General features: G+C 45.3%; 1 protein-coding gene across 1 annotated transcript in view; it reads right to left on the bottom strand.

Moving 5' to 3' along the window:
- apbb3 (amyloid beta (A4) precursor protein-binding, family B, member 3) overlaps positions 1-16,701 on the bottom strand; it is an 89,153-nt gene extending 72,452 nt beyond the window's left edge. The window contains exon 1 of the mRNA XM_048543410.2: positions 16,503-16,701. Coding sequence (XP_048399367.1) covers positions 16,503-16,551 — 49 coding nt within the window. The 5' untranslated portion in view covers positions 16,552-16,701. The remainder of the gene's footprint in view (positions 1-16,502) is intronic.
- Between the last annotated feature and the right edge of the window lie 418 nt (positions 16,702-17,119).

Raw genomic sequence — 17,119 nt, 5'->3', positions numbered from 1 at the left:
AAATTGTCCCTGTCATTTTTGCAGCAATTATTAAATCAGTCGCCCATTCCAGTTCCCAGGAGCCAGCTATTTTTTCCTTTATAAATATTTATCCAATTATCTACATAAGGTACAATTGAAATTGCTCCTTCCCTTTTCAGTCAGCTCCTTCCAGATCACCGCGGCGGCATAAAAAAAACAGTCTCCTCATTGGGAAAAGAATCAAGACAATCACCTGAATGTTTCTAAGTCCCTGTTCTTTGGTTACCAGCCCCAACTGCCAGTAGAAACTGCTCTTCCTTACTCACTCGCTTAAAACCCTCAATGATTTTGAACATCTTTATTAAGTCTCCACTTCCTGTATTCTGCTGTAAGAAAAACGTCTCCATTTCATTGTCTCACCATGTAACTAAATCCTGGCACCATGCCCATTACTCTCAGCTGACACTAAGGTCGGTGGAGTTTACGACACTAAGGTCGGTGGAGTTGTGGATAGTGACGAAGGATGCTGTAGGTTGCAGAGAGACATAGCCCAGCTGTGCAGCTTATCTAAGAGGGGCAAATGGAGTTTAATGCAGACAAGTGTGAGGTGATGCACTTTGGTAGGAGTAACCAGAAGGCAAAGTACTGGGCTAATGGTAAGATTCTTAATAGTGTAGATGAGCAGAGAGATCTCGGTGTCCATGTACACAGATCATTGAAAGTTGCCACCCAGGTTAACAGGGCTGTTAAGAAGTCATACAGTGTTTTAGCTTTTATGAATAGAGGGATCAAGTTCCGGAACCAAGAGGTTATGCTGCAGCTGTACAAAACTCTGGTGCGGCCGCACTTGGAGTATTGCGTACAGTTCTGGTCACCACATTATAAGAAGGATGTGGAAGCTTTGGAAAGGGTGCAGAGGAGATTTACTAGGATGTTGCCTGGTATGGAAGGAAGGTCTTACGAGGAAAGGCTGAGGGACTTGAGGCTGTTTCATTAGAGAGAAGAAGGTTGAGAGGTGACTTAATAGAAACATATAAAATAATCAGAGGGTTAGATAGGGTGGATAGGGAGAGCCTTTTTCCTAGGATGGTGACGGCGAGCACAAGGGGGCATAGCTTTAAATTGAGGGGTGAAAGATATAGGACAGATGTCAGAGGTGGTTTCTTTACTCAGAAGTCGTAAGGGAATGGAACGCTTTGCCTGCAACGGTAGTAGGTTTGCCAACTTTAAGTACATTTAAGTCATCATTGGATAAGCATATGGACGTACATGGAATAGTGTAGGTTAGATGGGCTTGAGATCGGTATGACAGGTCGGCACAACATCAAGGGCCGAAGGGCCTGTACTGTGCTGTTATGTTCTATGTTCTATGTTCACCCAGTCAAAAGCTCTGATGTTCTTCTCAAAAGGTGGCGGCCACAACCCGCTCCCGTTTTTATTTTTTTCCTCAGGATCTGGACGTTTGTTGCCCATTCCTAACTTCCCTTGCCCTTTGTGGTTGGTTTGGTCATTTCAGAGAGCAAATAAGAGTTAACCATGATGTTGTGGACCATGTGTAGGCCCACCAGATAAGGAAGGAAGCTAACAGCATGGTGGCTTTCATAACAAGAGGAATTGAGTATAGGAGCAAAGAGGTCCTTCTGCAGCTGTACAGGGCCCTGGTGAGACCGCACCTGGAGTATTGTGTGCAGTTTTAGTCTCCAAATTTGAGGAAGGACATTCTTGCTATTGAGGGAGTGCAGCATAGGTTCACAAGGTCAATTCCCAAAATGGCGGGGCTATCATACATTGAAAGATTGGAGCAACTGGGCTTGTATACACTTGAGCTTAGAAGGATGAGAGGGGATCTGATTGAGGTGTGTAAGATTATTAAGGGATTGGACACTCTGGAGGCAGGAAGTATGCTTCCGCTGATGGGTGAGTCTAGAACCAGAGGACACAGTTTAAAAATAAGGGGTAGGCCATTTAGAACAGAGTTGAGGAGAAACTTCTTCACCCAGAGAGTGGTGGATATATGGAATGCTCTGCCCCAGAAGGCAGTGGAGGCCAACTCTCTGGATACTTTCAAGAAAGAGATGGATAGAGCTCTTAAAGATAGTGGAATCAAGGGTTATGGGGATAAGGCGGGAACAGGATACTGATTGTGGATGATCAGCCATGATCATAATGAATGGTGGTGCTGGCTCGAAGGGCTGAATGGCCTACTCCAGCACCTATTGTCTATTGTCTATTTCCTTCCCTGAAGGACAAGAGTGAACCAGATGAGTTTTTATGACAATCGATTATCATGGTCACTTTCTCTGGGACTAGCTTTCAATTGCAGCTTTTAGGTAACTGAATTTAAATCACACTGGCTGATGTGTTAAGATTTGAACCCAGAACCAACAGCCTTTAGTCCAGTTAACTACACCACCATCTCCCCCATGACCTGGAAGGGTAACCAAGGGTCACAGAATCACACAGCTGTTACAATGCAGAAAGAGGCCATTTGGCCCATTGTGTCTGCACCGATAGATTTCATCGATTCATAACGATTTAATAAAACACCCTTGCTCATATGGCACCTTTTCAGGTGCAATAGGCAGTCTCCCTGCCTCTGGGCCAGGAGCTCTTGGCTCAGTTCTCACCTCAGGGCTCAATGGCTATGGAAGGTGCGCTCATAACTTGGCCAAGAAAGGTTTAGAATCAACTTGCAAATCCTTCGAATACACGCCAATGACCAGTGCCAACAGCTGCACAGATCCCTGATCAGCTTTGTGATGGCTTCAGTTATTCAGGCCATTGGTGAGACTATATCTGTTGGACTGAATTGGTCACATTATTTAAGTAAGCATGTCCATGAGTTGAAAGAAGTTCATAGTGTTATCAGCCTTACACTTGGGATGGATGAGTTGTTATATGAAGAAAGATTGCATGTAAAGCATAAAGCACAGAACCAGACCCTTCAGCTCAACTCATCCATGCCAACCAAATTTCCTAAACTGAACTAGCTCCATTTCCCTGTGTTCGGTCCATATCCCTCTAAACCTTCCCCAAGTACGTATCTATCCAAATGCCTTTTAAATGCTGTAATTGTACCAGCCTCTACCACTTCCTCTGGCAGCTCATTCCATACACGCTCCACCCTCTGTATGAAAACTTTGCCCCTCAGGTCCCTTTTCAACCTTTCCCCGCTCACCTTAACCCTATGCCTCTAGTTTTGGACTCCCCTATCCTGGAGAAAAGACCTTGGCTATTGACTTTAAATCTACAGTCTTTGTGATTTTATAGATCTCTATAACACCAACCCTCAGCCTGAATGCTCCAGGGATAAATGTCCCAGTCTATCCAGCCTTTCTTGATAACTCAAGCCTTCCAGTCTCGGTAACATCATTGTAAATCTGTTTTGCACTTTTTGCAGTGTAATAACATCCTTCCTATAGCCGGGCAATTGGAATTGTATACAGTACTCCAAATGTGGCCTTGGCAATATCTTGTACAGCTGTAACATGACATCCCAACTTCTGTACCCTATGCTCTGACCAATGAAGGCGTGTGCCAAACGCATTTTAGCAACAGGACAGGCTAAACTTGTATCCATTGTTGCTTCAAAAAGTAAGAGCTGACTTCAGTGATGTATCTGAGATGCTGAGGGGTCCTAACAGAGGAGATGTGGACAGGATGTTTCCACTTACAGGAGAATCCAGGACTAGGGGTCACTCATGGAAAACAGAGATGAAGAAAGACTTGTTCTCTGAGAAGATCACGAGTCTTTCGAACTCTCACTTGCACATTTTAAGGCCCATGTGGCTGGATTCTTGGGAAGTAAGAGGGAGGGACAAAAGGTGATCAGTGGTAGATGTGAAGGTGATAATGGGAACTGCAGATGCTGGAGATTCCAAGATAATGAAATGTGAGGCTGGATGAACACAGCAGGCCAAGCAGCATCTCAGGAGCACAAAAGCTGATGTTTCGGGCCTAGACCCTTCATCAGAGTGGTAGATGTGAATGTAGGTTTGAGGTTATAATCAGATCAGGCAATGATGTTATTAATTGGGGGAGTAGCCTTGATGGGCTGAATGGCTTATTCCCACTGCTTTTACATACATATGTTTAAATGGAGCACCCACTGTCACTACCTAGAGCAACTCTAACTCCCCAAGTGAACAATAAGAAACAGCTTGTTTTTCCACTTGGATTTCAAATAGCTTTCAACGACCCTCTAAGATTTGTGCCACCTCGAAGGCTTGTGTATTGAAGCCTCTTAGGCTCTACGCTCCAGTTTTCCCCATTATACTGTTTATTTAATGTTGTCATTCCTCATTCTCCTGGTCAAGGGCAAATCAGCTTACAACTTTCCACCTGCCCATGTGTTTTTTAATTCATTTGCAGGATGAGGGCATCACTGGCCAGGCCAGCATTTATTGCCCATCCCTAAATCCCAGAGGGCAGTTAAGAGTCAACCACATTGCTGTGGGTCTGGAGTCACGTGTAGGCCAGACAGGGTAAGGATGGCAGTTTCCTTCCCTAAAGGCCATTAGTGAACCTGATGGATTGTTCCTGGCAATCAACAATGGATTCACGGTCACAATTCTTAATTCGGATTTTTTTTTTGTTGAATTCAAATTCCACCATCTGCCATGGTTGGATTTGAACCCAGGTCCCCAGAACATTAACTGGGGTCTCTGAGTTAAAAGTCCAGCGATAATACCACTAGGCCATTGCCTCCCCACCAAGCATGTCACCAGCTTGTCAGTGCTCTCCTGGCATCTGTTACCAACCTCAGCAATGTTCTGTCTCACTTTGCAAACTTTGACATTACGGTCCCATATGGAGAGCCCTAAATTCGGGTCAGTATGCTGTATAATAGAATCCAATAGATCCCAATATCAAACTCTGAGGAACACCACAGAATACGACGCCCAGACTGAAAAACAATACCTGCCATGACTCTCTGGGCCTTACAGCCAGACTGTTGTATAAGATAACAGTGATAAAGGGATTCACAATCACATTACTTGGATTCCATTCATTCTACTGCCGTCACACTCAAGTCTGTGGGTGGGCAGAAGGAGTTCTACTCCAGCTTTCAGAAGGAGCAGACGGATTTGTACTAGCTCCCTAACATCCTTGCCGATACGCCTCACCTAATTGTATTTGTACTAATTGCTATCATGCAATAAACATCCTTACAGTCAAACAATCATACAGACATACAGCACGGAAACTGACCCTTCGGTCCAACCAGTCCATGCCAACCATAATTCCAAATGAAACTAGTGCCACCTGCCTGCTCCTGGCCCTTATCCCTCCAAACATTTCTTATTCACGTACTTATCCAAATGTCTTTTAAACGTTATAACTGTACCCACATCCACCGCTTCCTCTGGAAGTTCATTCCACGCATGAACCACTCTCTGTGTAAAAATATGCCCCTTGTCTTTTTCACATCTTTCTCTGCTCACCTTAAAAATATGCCCCCTGGTCTTAAAATCTGTCACCCTGGGGAAAAGACACTTGCTTTTCACCTGTTCTTTACCCTTCATGGTTTTATAAACCTCTACAAGGTCACCCCTCAACCTCCTGCTCTCCGGTGAAAAAAGCCCCACCTGATCGAGCTTCTTGTTATCTAAAAACAGAGCCTATGCTCTTCCACTAATCCTTAGATAGACCCGAGGCAAGGCAAAAACAAAGGAGGGTTGGTGACAGCAATATCTACCTCAAACAGCCCTTACCCAGTCCCACATACTGGTTAAACTAAAGAACAAAAGGGACCAGAAGGGGTCATCTCGGACAATAAACAGACAGAAGGTCGCAAGCGACAGACCACAGCATCTTTCTCCATTAGCAAAATAGAATGGGTCAAATATAACTCGACATTAGTGATGGATAAGGCAGGTCCCCAGGGACTACCACAGAGATTAAGCTTACACTCGCAGCACCATTCGGAGCCAAACCAGATACCCCACCCCCACCCCCCCATCCCCCACTGACATTCACCAGCCCTACAGTGCCTGAATTGAATTAATCTATTTGTGGTATTGTAACAAATTTCATTAAAACTTTATAAAAGAGCTTTTCAAAATTCACAATTACAAAATCAGCTGTCACTCAAACTAACCTTGAGAAATCAGAAAGCAATGTCAGCATGACATCACAGAGATAGGGAGAGGGAGAGAAAGAGAAAGGAGGGAGATGAGGGGGAGGGAGATGTGGAGAAGCGGAGAGAAAAGGGAAAGAGAGAGGGTAGGAGGTGATACGGAGGGGGAAAAAAGGGTGGGATGTGAGAAAAAGAGAGAGCAGGGTGAGAGAAAGTGGGGAGAGAGAGGTGGGGGAGAGGAGAGAAGAGTGGGGAGAGAGAGAGGGTGGGGGTATAGAGAGGGCGAGCAAAAGGGTGAGGGGAGAAACAGAGAAGAGATAGAATGGGAGAAAAGAGGGAAGGAGGCAGTGGTGGCCTTGAGAGAAAGGGAGAGGGAATGAAAGTTAGGGAGAGAGTGAGATAGGGACGAGAGAGGGGGAAGAGAGGGATGGGGGATGAGAGAACGAGAGTGGGGTTGGAGGGGAGAGGGAGAGAAAGGATGGGGAAAGAAAGGTTATATGGAGAGAGGGAAGGAAAATAGAGAGGGAAAGAAAGTCAGTAAGAGATAGTTGTGGAGGAAGAGAGAGTGGAGAGGGAGAAACAGAAGAAAGAACGGGTGGATGGGAGAGAGAGAGTAAAGAGGCACAAAAAAGGAAATGGGGAAAGAAAGTGGGATGAGACGGAAAAGGTGAAGATGGGGGAGGGAAGACGGAGAAGAGGATGAGAGACAGAAGGGGAAGGGGAGACGAAAAGGGGGTGATAGCAAAAATGGGGGAAAGAGACGAGAGAGAGAAAGAGTGAGTTGGAAAAAGAGATGTGAAGGCAAGGTTGAGGTTTGGAGGACCGAAAGAGGGAAAGGGTAGGGGGTAATCGAGAGAAAGAGAGGTGGGAAAGAGAGAATGAGAGTGACAGAGAGGGGAGATTGTGTCATGGAAGAGAGAGTGAGAGAGAGAGAGAGAGTTGGCATTATGTATAAAGAAACAGAAGGAACAGAAACGAGGCTAAGGTAAGTATACTGCTAAACTTTTAATTTAATCTAAATTAATCAACTCTAAAAAAAGACTTCATTGATTCAGTAGCATAAAAGGTAAAAAGTAAAGCTGATTTAATAATTTATCAAGTAATAAAGGGTGATGCAGAGGCACTGGCCATTATCTTAGAACGTTGCCAGAGAACTGGAGAATTACAAATCCTGAAATATACTCTTGTTGTAAAAAGGTGCAAGGATATGCAGAGCAACCATAGGCTAGTTTATCTCAGCAGTGCAAAACCCGTGAGAAAAGAAATTAATACTCACTTCAGCAAATACAAAATAATGAAGGAAAGCCAGCATGGATTTTTTTTTAAAGGTGAATAATATTTGACTATCGCTGGAGTTTTCAGATAAGGTGGCAGAGCAGATGGATAAGGATAAGGCAGTTGATGTGATGTTCAAAAGGCATTTAATAAAGGACCATATATCGCACTTGTGAGGAAAGTTGTAGCAACTTTACGCAGAGAGTTGTGAGAGCATGAAATGCGTTGCCAGCAGCAGTTGTGGAAGCAAGGTCACTGGGGACATTTAAGAGACTGCTGGACATGCATATGGTCACAGAAATTTGAGGGTGCATACATGAGGATCAATGGTCGGCACAACATTGTGGGCTGAAGGGCCTGTTCTGTGCTGTACTGTTTTATGTTCTATGTTCTATGAACCTGTACCCGAGTGACAGGGAATGGAGGGTAGATTTCTTGAAATAAGAACAGGACATGCTGGAGAAAGTCAGCAGGTCTGGCAGCATCTGTTGGGGACAGGAACAGAGCTCACATTTTGAGTCAGTTTGACTCTTGTTTGGAATTGAAAGAAGCTGGAAAATGATTGTTTTAATGCTATTATCAAAGTGGCAGGAGGAGCGAGTGGAACAGATTGACAGAGTGCCCAGGACAAAAGACAAATGTAGTGTTAATGGCAGTAAAGGAGTGATAGTGATATCACATAGGTGTAAATATGAGGTGTGAATAGAGGAAAATAGGCCTGCTCTGTGGAGATCAAAGCTAACTAAACACAAAGAGGGCTGGGGACGGTGTTGGATGTAAGAAACAATTTTTTCCTTCTTTATTCATTCATGGGATGAGGGCATTGCTGGCCAGGCAGCATTTATTGCCCATCCCTAATTGCCCAGAGGGCAGTTAAGACCCTCATTGCTGTGGGTCTGGAGTCACATGTAGGCCAGACCAGGTGAGGATGGCAGATTTCCTTTCCTGAAGGACAGTAGTGAACCAGATGGGATTTCCCCCCGACAATGGACAATGAATTCACAGTTACCATTAGATATTTATTGAATTCAAATTCCATCACCTGCCATGAAGGGCCTAGACCCTTCATCAGCAAAGGGTCTAGGCCCGAAATGTCAGCTTTTGTGCTCCTAAGAAGCTGCTTGGCCTGCTGTGTTCATCCAGCTTCACACTTTGTTATCTTGGATTCTCCAGCATCTGCAGTTCCCATTATCTCCATCACCTGCCATGACAGGATTCGAACCCAGGTCCCCAGGATGTTATCTGGGTCTCTAGCTTAACAGTCCAGTGATAATACCACTAGGCCATTCCCTCCCCATTGACGGAAGAGGTCATACATTGAAATTGTGGAAATCATTATTGAGTCTTAGACACAAAAACAAAAAGTACCAAGAGTAGGCCATTCAGCCCTTCAACATTGTCTTACTATCCAATGAAATTGTGGGTGATCATCTAACTCACTCCCCTGCTCCCACTTCCTCCCATACCCACATTCCCTTTAGCCCTAAAACTAGATCTAACTCTTTCCTGAAAATATTCAAAGTTTTGTCCTGAACCACTTAATGTTGTAGAGAATTCCACAGCTTCACCATTCTCTGGGTGAAGGTATTTTTCCTCATCTCAGGCATAAATGGCCTTCCCCATATCCTTAAACTGTCACTCTTGGTCCTGGACTCCCTGATCATCAAGGACATCCTTCCTGTGTTTACTCTGTCTGGTCCTAAGGCCATAAGAACTAGGAGCAGGAGTAGGCCATCTGGCCCCTTGAGCCTGCCCTGCCATTTAATAAGATCATGGCTGATCTTTTTGAGACTCAGTTCCAGTTACCCCCCGACTTAATTCCTTTACTGTTCAAAAATTTATCCAGCCTTGCCTTAAAAACACTCAGTGAGGTAGCTTCAACCGCTTCACTGGGCAGGGAATTCCACAGATTCACAACCCTTTGGGTGAAAAAGTTCCTTCTGATCTCAGTCTTACATCTGCTTCTCTTTATTTTGAGGTGATGCTCTCTAGTCCTAGTTTCACCTGCCAGCAGAAACAAACTCCCTGCCTCCATCTTATCTATTCCCTTCATAATCTTATATGTTTCTGTAAGATCTCCCCTCATTCTTCTGAATTCCAATGAGTATAATCCCAGTCTACTCAGTCTCTCCTCATAATCCAATCCTCTCAATTCTGGAATCAACCGAGTGAATCTCCTCTGCACCCCCTCCAGTGCTAGTATATCTCCTCTCAAGTATGGAGACCAAAATTGCACACAGTACTCCAGGTGTGGCCTCAACAGGACCCTACACAGCTGCAGCATAGCCTCCCTGTTTTTAAACTCTGTCCCTCTAGCAATGGCAGACAAAATTCCATTTGCCTTTTTAATTACCTGCTGCACCTGCATTCATACATTTAGCGATTCATGCACAAGGGGACACCCAAGTCCCTCTGTACAGCAGCGTGCTACAATTTTTTACCATTTAAAACACAGTCCATTTTGCTGTTATTCCTCACAAAATGGATGACCTCAAACTTATCAACATTGCACTCCATCTGCCAGACCTCTGCCCACTCACTTAGACTATCTATATCCCTCTGCAGACTTTCAGTGTCTCCTGCACACTTTGCTCTCCCAACCACCTTAGTGTCATTCTGCAAATTTTAACACACCACATAGTCCCCAACTCCAAATCATCTATGTAAATTGTAAACAATTACGGTCCCAACACTGATCCCTGAGGCACACCACTAGCCACTGACCGCCAACCAGAAAAACACCCATTTTCCCCTACTCTTTGCTTTCTACTTGTCAACCAATCCTCTGTCCATGCCAATGCATTACCTGTAATACCGTGCAACTTTATCTAATGTAGCAGCCTTTGGTGTGGCACCTCATCAAATGCCTTCTAGAAATCCAGATACACCACATCCACAGGTTCCCCATTATCCACTATGCAAGTAATGTTCTCAAAGAATTCCACCAAATTAGTTAAACATGACCTACCTTCATGAACCTATGCTGGGTGTTCCCAATGGGACAATTTATATCCAGATGTCTTGCTATTTCTTCCTTAATGACAGATTGAAGCATTTCCCCCACTACCGAAGTTAAGCCAACTGGCCTGTAGTTACCTGCTTTCTGTCTACCTCCTTTTTTAAAGGAAGTCCTGTTAGAATTGTCACAACCCTTTGGATCCTATTAGAATTGTTTACTGATTTCTATTACAGCCTCCCCCTGCTTCCCCGTAGTTCTTTCCTCTGGATTGGAGGAATATTTCTAGTCAACTTCCCCAGGGGGTCAGATCCCTGGGATATCTATATTAGTTACTTAAACTCCGGAGTACAAATTTCAAAATTTGTAGTTAATAACACTTGCAAATATTGCAAACTATGAGGGGCTAGTGGAATGGGCACACAAGGGGTAGATATAATTTAATGTGGAGAAGTGTTAAGCGGCTAGGAAGAATCACTTCGGATGAATTTTGGTGGGAAGAACATGGAGTGGCATTATAAAATTTCAGGAACAACTGTAAAGCGGGGGTGCTAGAATAGAATGACCTGTGAGAGTCTTCGTGCATAAATAAATAAATAATACAGTCATACAGCACAGAAACAGACTCTCAGTCCCACTGGTTCATGCTGAATATAATCCTGAACTTAAGTAGTCTTTTAAACATTATAACTGTACCCACATCCACCAATTCATCTGGAATTTCATTCCACACGTACCACCCTCTGTATAAAAAACTTAACCTCAAGTCATTTTTAAAATTTCTCTCCTCTCACCTTAAAAATGTGTCCCCTAGTCTTCAAATCTCCCACCCTAGGGAAAAGACCCCTACCATTAATCCTATCTGTACCCCTGATGATTTGATTAATTAATTAATTAATTTGCTGTGACAGTAATCTGAAAGTCCTGATGTAAGCTCAGAGCCCTGCAATGTTAACTCTGTTTCTCTTTCCAACGGTACTGTCAGATCGGCTTTTTCTAAAAGTACTTTCAAAGCATACTCACTGTTATATCTGTCATACTTCACTGACATAGCGGATAGGGAATCAAGACCAACGATTCCCTAACTGGAACAAAAGTTCAAGATTTTATCAAAGTTCACCAAATTCCCCAATTTATTTGGCTTTCTTTGACCTACATGAACAGAAAGCGTAAGTAGATTTCTGGACTTAACAGAATAGAAATTAACAGGTCACCTAAAAGGTAAAATCGCTGTTGTCCAACCTGACCATAGGGCTGCTCTCTCAGCAGAGAGAGACAGAGGAGACTGGTGGTGGTTTAACCTGAGGGGGTGGGGAAGAGTTTTAGAAGGAAAATTCTTCATGGAAACATGAGCCAGTGCAGAATTTGGACCCATTCGTTCGGCATCACTCTGCACCAACTAAGCTAACCAACCCTAACTACCTCGCTGAGCGAAAGTGAAAATCTTTTTTTCACATCACCCTTCCTGTTTGCACGCCACTTTACCTCTCTGACCCTCTCATTCTTGTACCTTCTATGATTGGGAACAGCTTCACCCTATCTATTCTATTCAGCCCTGCTCATGATTTTGAAACCTCTATCAGATCTGCTCTCAACCTTTCTCTCTCCAAGAAGAATAGTCTCATCTTTGTCAATCTATCCTCATCACTGAATTTTCTCATTTAGAACATAGAACATAGAACATTACAGCACAGTACAGGCCCTTCGGCCCTTGATGTTGTGCCGACCTGTCATACCAATCTCAAGCCCATCTAACCTACACTATTCCATGTACGTCCATATGCTCATCCAATGACGACTTAAATGTACCTAAAGTTGGCGAATCTACCACTGTTGCAGGCAAAGCATTCCATTCCCTTACTACTCTCTGAGTAAAGAAACTACCTCTGACATCTGTCCTATATCTTTCACTCCTCAATTTAAAGCTATGCCCCTCGTGCTCGCCGTCACCATCCTAGGAAAAAGGGTCTCCCTATCCACCCTATCTAACCCTCTGATTATTTTATATGTTTCTATTAAGTCACCTCTCAACCTTCTTCTCTCTAACAAAAACAGCCTCAAGTCCCTCAGCCTTTCCTCGTAAGACCATCCCTCCATACCAGGCAACATCCTAGTAAATCTCCTCTGCACCCTTTCCAAAGCTTCCACATCCTTCTTATAATGCGGTGACCAGAACTGTACACAATACTCCAAGTGCGGCCGCACCAGAGTTTTGTACAGCTGCAGGATAACCTCTTGGTTCCGGAACTCGATCTCTCTATTAATAAAAGCTAAAACACTGTATGCCTTCTTAACAGCCCTGTCAACCTGGGTGGCAACTTTCAATGATCTGTGTACATGGACACTGAGATCTCTCTGCTTATCTACACTACCAAGAATCTTACCATTAGCCCAGTACTTTGCCTTCCGGTTACTCCTACCAAAGTGCATCACCTCACACTTGTCTGCATTAAAATCCATTTGCCACCTCTCAGACCAGCTCTGCAGCTTATCTATGTCTCTCTGCAACCTACAGCATCCTTCGTCACTATCCAACTCCACCGACCTTAGTGTCGTCTGCAAATTTACTAACCCATCGTTCTACACCCTCATCCAGGTCATTTATAAAAATGACAATCAGCAGTGAACCCAACACCGACCCTTGCGGTACACCACTAGTAACTGGTCTCCAGGATGAACATTTCCCATCAACTACAACCCTCTGTCTTCTTTCAGCAAGGCAATTTCTGATCCAAACTGCTCTATCTCCCACAATTCCATTCCTCCGCATTTTGTACAATAGCCTACTGTGGGGAACCTTATCGAACGCCTTGCTGAAATCCATATACACCACATCAACTGGTTTACTCTCATCTACCTGTTTGGTCACCTTCTGCAACTAATCCTGCAAATGGCCTTGGTAGTCTCTCCCATGCATTCATGTCGGTACATTTTGGCTTAACTTATGTGAACAGCTCCAGAGTAAGCCTGTCAGTGCCGATGGGAGGTGGAGATTCTCCACAACCTGGCCCATAGCTCTGGATAATTGGTATCAGGAGGCCCAAACTCCTTGCAGGCCTGGGAGAACCCAACCACAAAGGGAAGCTCATAGATGAGGCTCTCTGATGAAGGGTCTAGGCCCGAACTGAGATGCTGCTTGGCCTGCTGTGTTCATCCAGCTTCACACTTTGTTATCTTGGATTCTCCAGCATCTGCAGTTCCCATTATCACTGAAGCTCATAGAGCGTTGTGTTTAATTGCGACGTGAATTTAATGCAAGAGTAGGGAGGTTATGCTTCACTTACACAGGGCATTGGTGAGACAGCACTCAGAGCACTGTGTACACTACTGGCCAACATACTTATGGAAAGATGTTGATGCATTAGAAGCAACTCATAGAAAGTTTACTACACTATTAACCTGGAATGATCAGATTTCCTTATTTTAAAAAAGGCTATCCCTATATCCTCTGGTGTTTGAAACTGTCATAAAATCTTCCTACAATGTGAAAACAGGGCATTCAGCCCATTGAGTTCACACCAACCCTCCAAAGAGCATCCCACCCAGACCCAACCTCCTGCCCTATTCCTGTAGCTCCACATATACCATGGCTAATCCACCTAATGTGCACATCTCTGGACACTATGAGCAATTTAGCATAGTCAACCCAACCAGCCTGCGCATCTTTGGACTGTGGGAGGAAAATCACACAGAGAAGAACATGCAAACTCCACACAGACAGTCGCCTGAGGGTGGAATCAAACCCAGGTCCCTGGCACTGTGAGGCAGCAGTGCTAACCACTGAGCCACCTCTTGAAAGAGAATCTAGAACCAGGAAGTTATAGTTTAAACTTAAGGGGCTGCCGATTCAAGACAGACATCAGGAAATAGTTTTGCTCTTTGAGGGTGGCAAGTCTTTCGAATTCACTTCCTCAAAAGGCAGAGTCTGTAAATATTTTGAAGGCACAGGTACAAAGCTTCTTGATTACCGAAGGCAGGTGAAAGGTTATACAGGAATGTTGAGGTTAAAGTCACGTCAGCCTTGGTCTTCTTGAACAGTAGAGGAGGCTCGAAGGGCTGAGTGGCCAGAAGCTACCAGTGAGCTTCAGCATGGGATGGCACCACAGTACCATCAGTGATACCAAGGTGCCAACTCATATTTCGGTCTTGGCATGCAGTCTCACCAAGTTGATGAGCTAGCTGCCAAATCTGGCAAACCGGTAAACGTATTTACTTGAGACGCAAAATATGCCAAACAGAGTGGTGCCAGGATGCAGGCCAGCTTTACACAGTCGCCCATCTTGAAATTCTCTGATGCTAGCCCATTGTAACTGTATGGCATCATCCATACATTCACACTTATAGAACTTAGAACATAGAACAGTACAGCACAGTACAGGCCCTTTGGCCCACTATGTTGTACCAAACTTCTACCCTACAGCTAAGGTCTATCTAAGTTCCACCCCTACCTTATACTGTCATCCATAAGCCTATCTAATAGCCGCTTAAATGCCCCTAATGAGGCCGATTCCACTACCCTCTCCGGCAATGCATTCCACGCCCCTACCACTCTCTGAGTAAAGAACCTATCCCTGAGTCTCCCCTATATCTACTTCCACTCACTTTAAAACTCTGCCCCCTTGTACTAGCTAACTCCACCCTTGGAAAAAGTCTCTGGCTGTCCACTCTATACCTCTGATCATTTTGTACACCTCTACCTTTCACCAGTTTGCTCCGATCCTCCTCGCTGTCTAATGCCTTTCAGAGTTACAAACTCTGAAATTAGCCAAGTCCAGATTATTAACATATTTCTCAGAAATAGGTGCTTCTTTTCAGTTGATTGCGAGGTCAGAGGGCACCCCAGTTTAACGTCACATACACAGTGTGACACTTGCCCAGTGCAAACAATGGGTGTGCTCGCCAAAGTTTCCTGCAGAAATCTCTGCTGTAGGTCTCAAACTCATGGTCTTCTGAGTGAGAAACGAGAAATACCGATCTATCCTGCAGATCATTGTAACTTCGGCAGCATTAATCCAGAGAAAGCACAAGGGGCTGGGTCATAGCAGATTGACTATTTATCAACACAAAGTGCAATCAGGAAAGGATGAGCTGGGGTCTCTAACCATAGCTTTTTATCCCCTGTCATTCTCATTCCCCACAAAACATGGCCAATTCTCACAATACGATAGACTGATCGTCCTTTACTAAATCTACAGTGTTGCTCTTCACTGAATTTCTAGAAGGATCAATGGACACCAGTCAGGAATAGGGAACAAGGCTATTCAGCCCCTCAACCTAATTCACTGTTCAATGAGATCATGGCTGATCTACATTGTAGCTCCCAAATATTTGCCTCAGCTCCTAGCCTCCTGATAAATCGCCTAAAAATCTGTCATTTGTAGTTTTGAGATTTTCAGTTTTTGGGTGTGAGAAGTCGTGGGGTTCCAGATTTCCAAGACCCTTTGAATAAATACTTCCAGATGACGCCTCTAAAGGGCCTGGCATTCATGGTATAGTTCTGCCCCTCTTCCTGCCTTGTTCCAGACTCCCCTTCCCCACCCCCACACCGTACAAAGAGTAACAGTTTCTCTCAATCCACCTGTCAAATCCTTTAATCGTTTTAGCAACTCAATTAGATCATCCCTTAATCTTCTGCACTGGAAGAAATACCAGTTTAACCGAAACAGCCTGGCCTCGTCTTTAACCCCTCCAGCTCCAGAGTATCTGCTGTCCCACTGCCAACCAGTTCTGACATCGGTATCCACCGCTGTCCATTTTCAGCTAAAACTCGGGCACACTGCTCCTGATTTTAACAAGCACTGGACTCACCTTCAGCTGCTTGGGCCGTGGCCTCGAGCATTTCCTCCCTCAACCCCCAGCCCCCATCTAAGACTGAAAACCTCACTCTTTGACCTAAGCTTATTGGCCACCTGATCTATAAAATATCTCTTTAAGCAGCTGGTACTTTTGGGGGGAATCGTTCGCCTACGTTCCGGACGCTATATAAAGGCAGGCCGTTGTTGTTACCAGTTCAGCGCAAGGGGAATCATCGGCAGGAACCGTGCAGTTCACTTTCAGCACGTTCATGTCAGATGCTTCCCGGCTCCGAGCGGAGAGCTATCCCCCTGCAGGGTGAAGCAGTCCCGGGACAATAAGGGGATGTTCCAGCCTGTGATCCCGCTCAGGAATGTGGCACAGGCAGAGCATCCCTTAGGAAACAGCGCAGTGACTCCACATTGCCATCTCACCCACCGTCATAGTTAACGATGATGATCGCCAGCATGTAGTCCTTCCCCAGCATCGCGGCGGCTGCAGGAGCTTCGCTGCTCTTTCCATAAGGCACCGAGCCCCGGCTTCCTCTGCTCACTCCTCCCGTACCTGCTCTCTCCCTGCTCACTCCCCCTCTCCCTGCTCACTCCCTCTCTCCCTGCTCACTCCCCCTGTCCCTGCTCTCTCCCTGCTCACTCCCCCCGTACCTGCTCACTCCCCCTCTCCCTGCTCACTCCCCCTGTCCCTGCTCACTCCCTCTTTCACTGCTCTCTCCCTGCTCACTCTCTCTCTCCCTGCTCACTTTCTCTCTCCCTGCTCACTCCCCCTGTCCCTGCTCACTCCCTCTTTCACTGCTCTCTCCCTGCTCACTCTCTCTCTCCCTGCTCACTTTCTCTCTCCCTGCTCACTCCCCCTGTCCCTGCTCACTCCCCCTGTCCCTGCTCTCTCCCTGCTCACTCCCTCTCTCCCTGCTCACTAACTCTCTCCCTGCTCACTTCCCCTGTCCCTGCTCTCTCCCTGCTCACTCCCCCTGTCCCTGCTCTCTCCGTCTCCCTGCTTACTCCCTCCCTCCCTGCTTACTCCCCCTGTCCCTGCTCTCT

This window comes from Stegostoma tigrinum, chromosome 13 (assembly GCF_030684315.1).
Source record: "Stegostoma tigrinum isolate sSteTig4 chromosome 13, sSteTig4.hap1, whole genome shotgun sequence".
Taxonomy (NCBI): Eukaryota; Metazoa; Chordata; class Chondrichthyes; order Orectolobiformes; family Stegostomatidae; genus Stegostoma; species Stegostoma tigrinum.
Note: the sequence above shows the minus strand (reverse complement) of the source record. Positions and strands in the feature narration are given on the sequence as shown.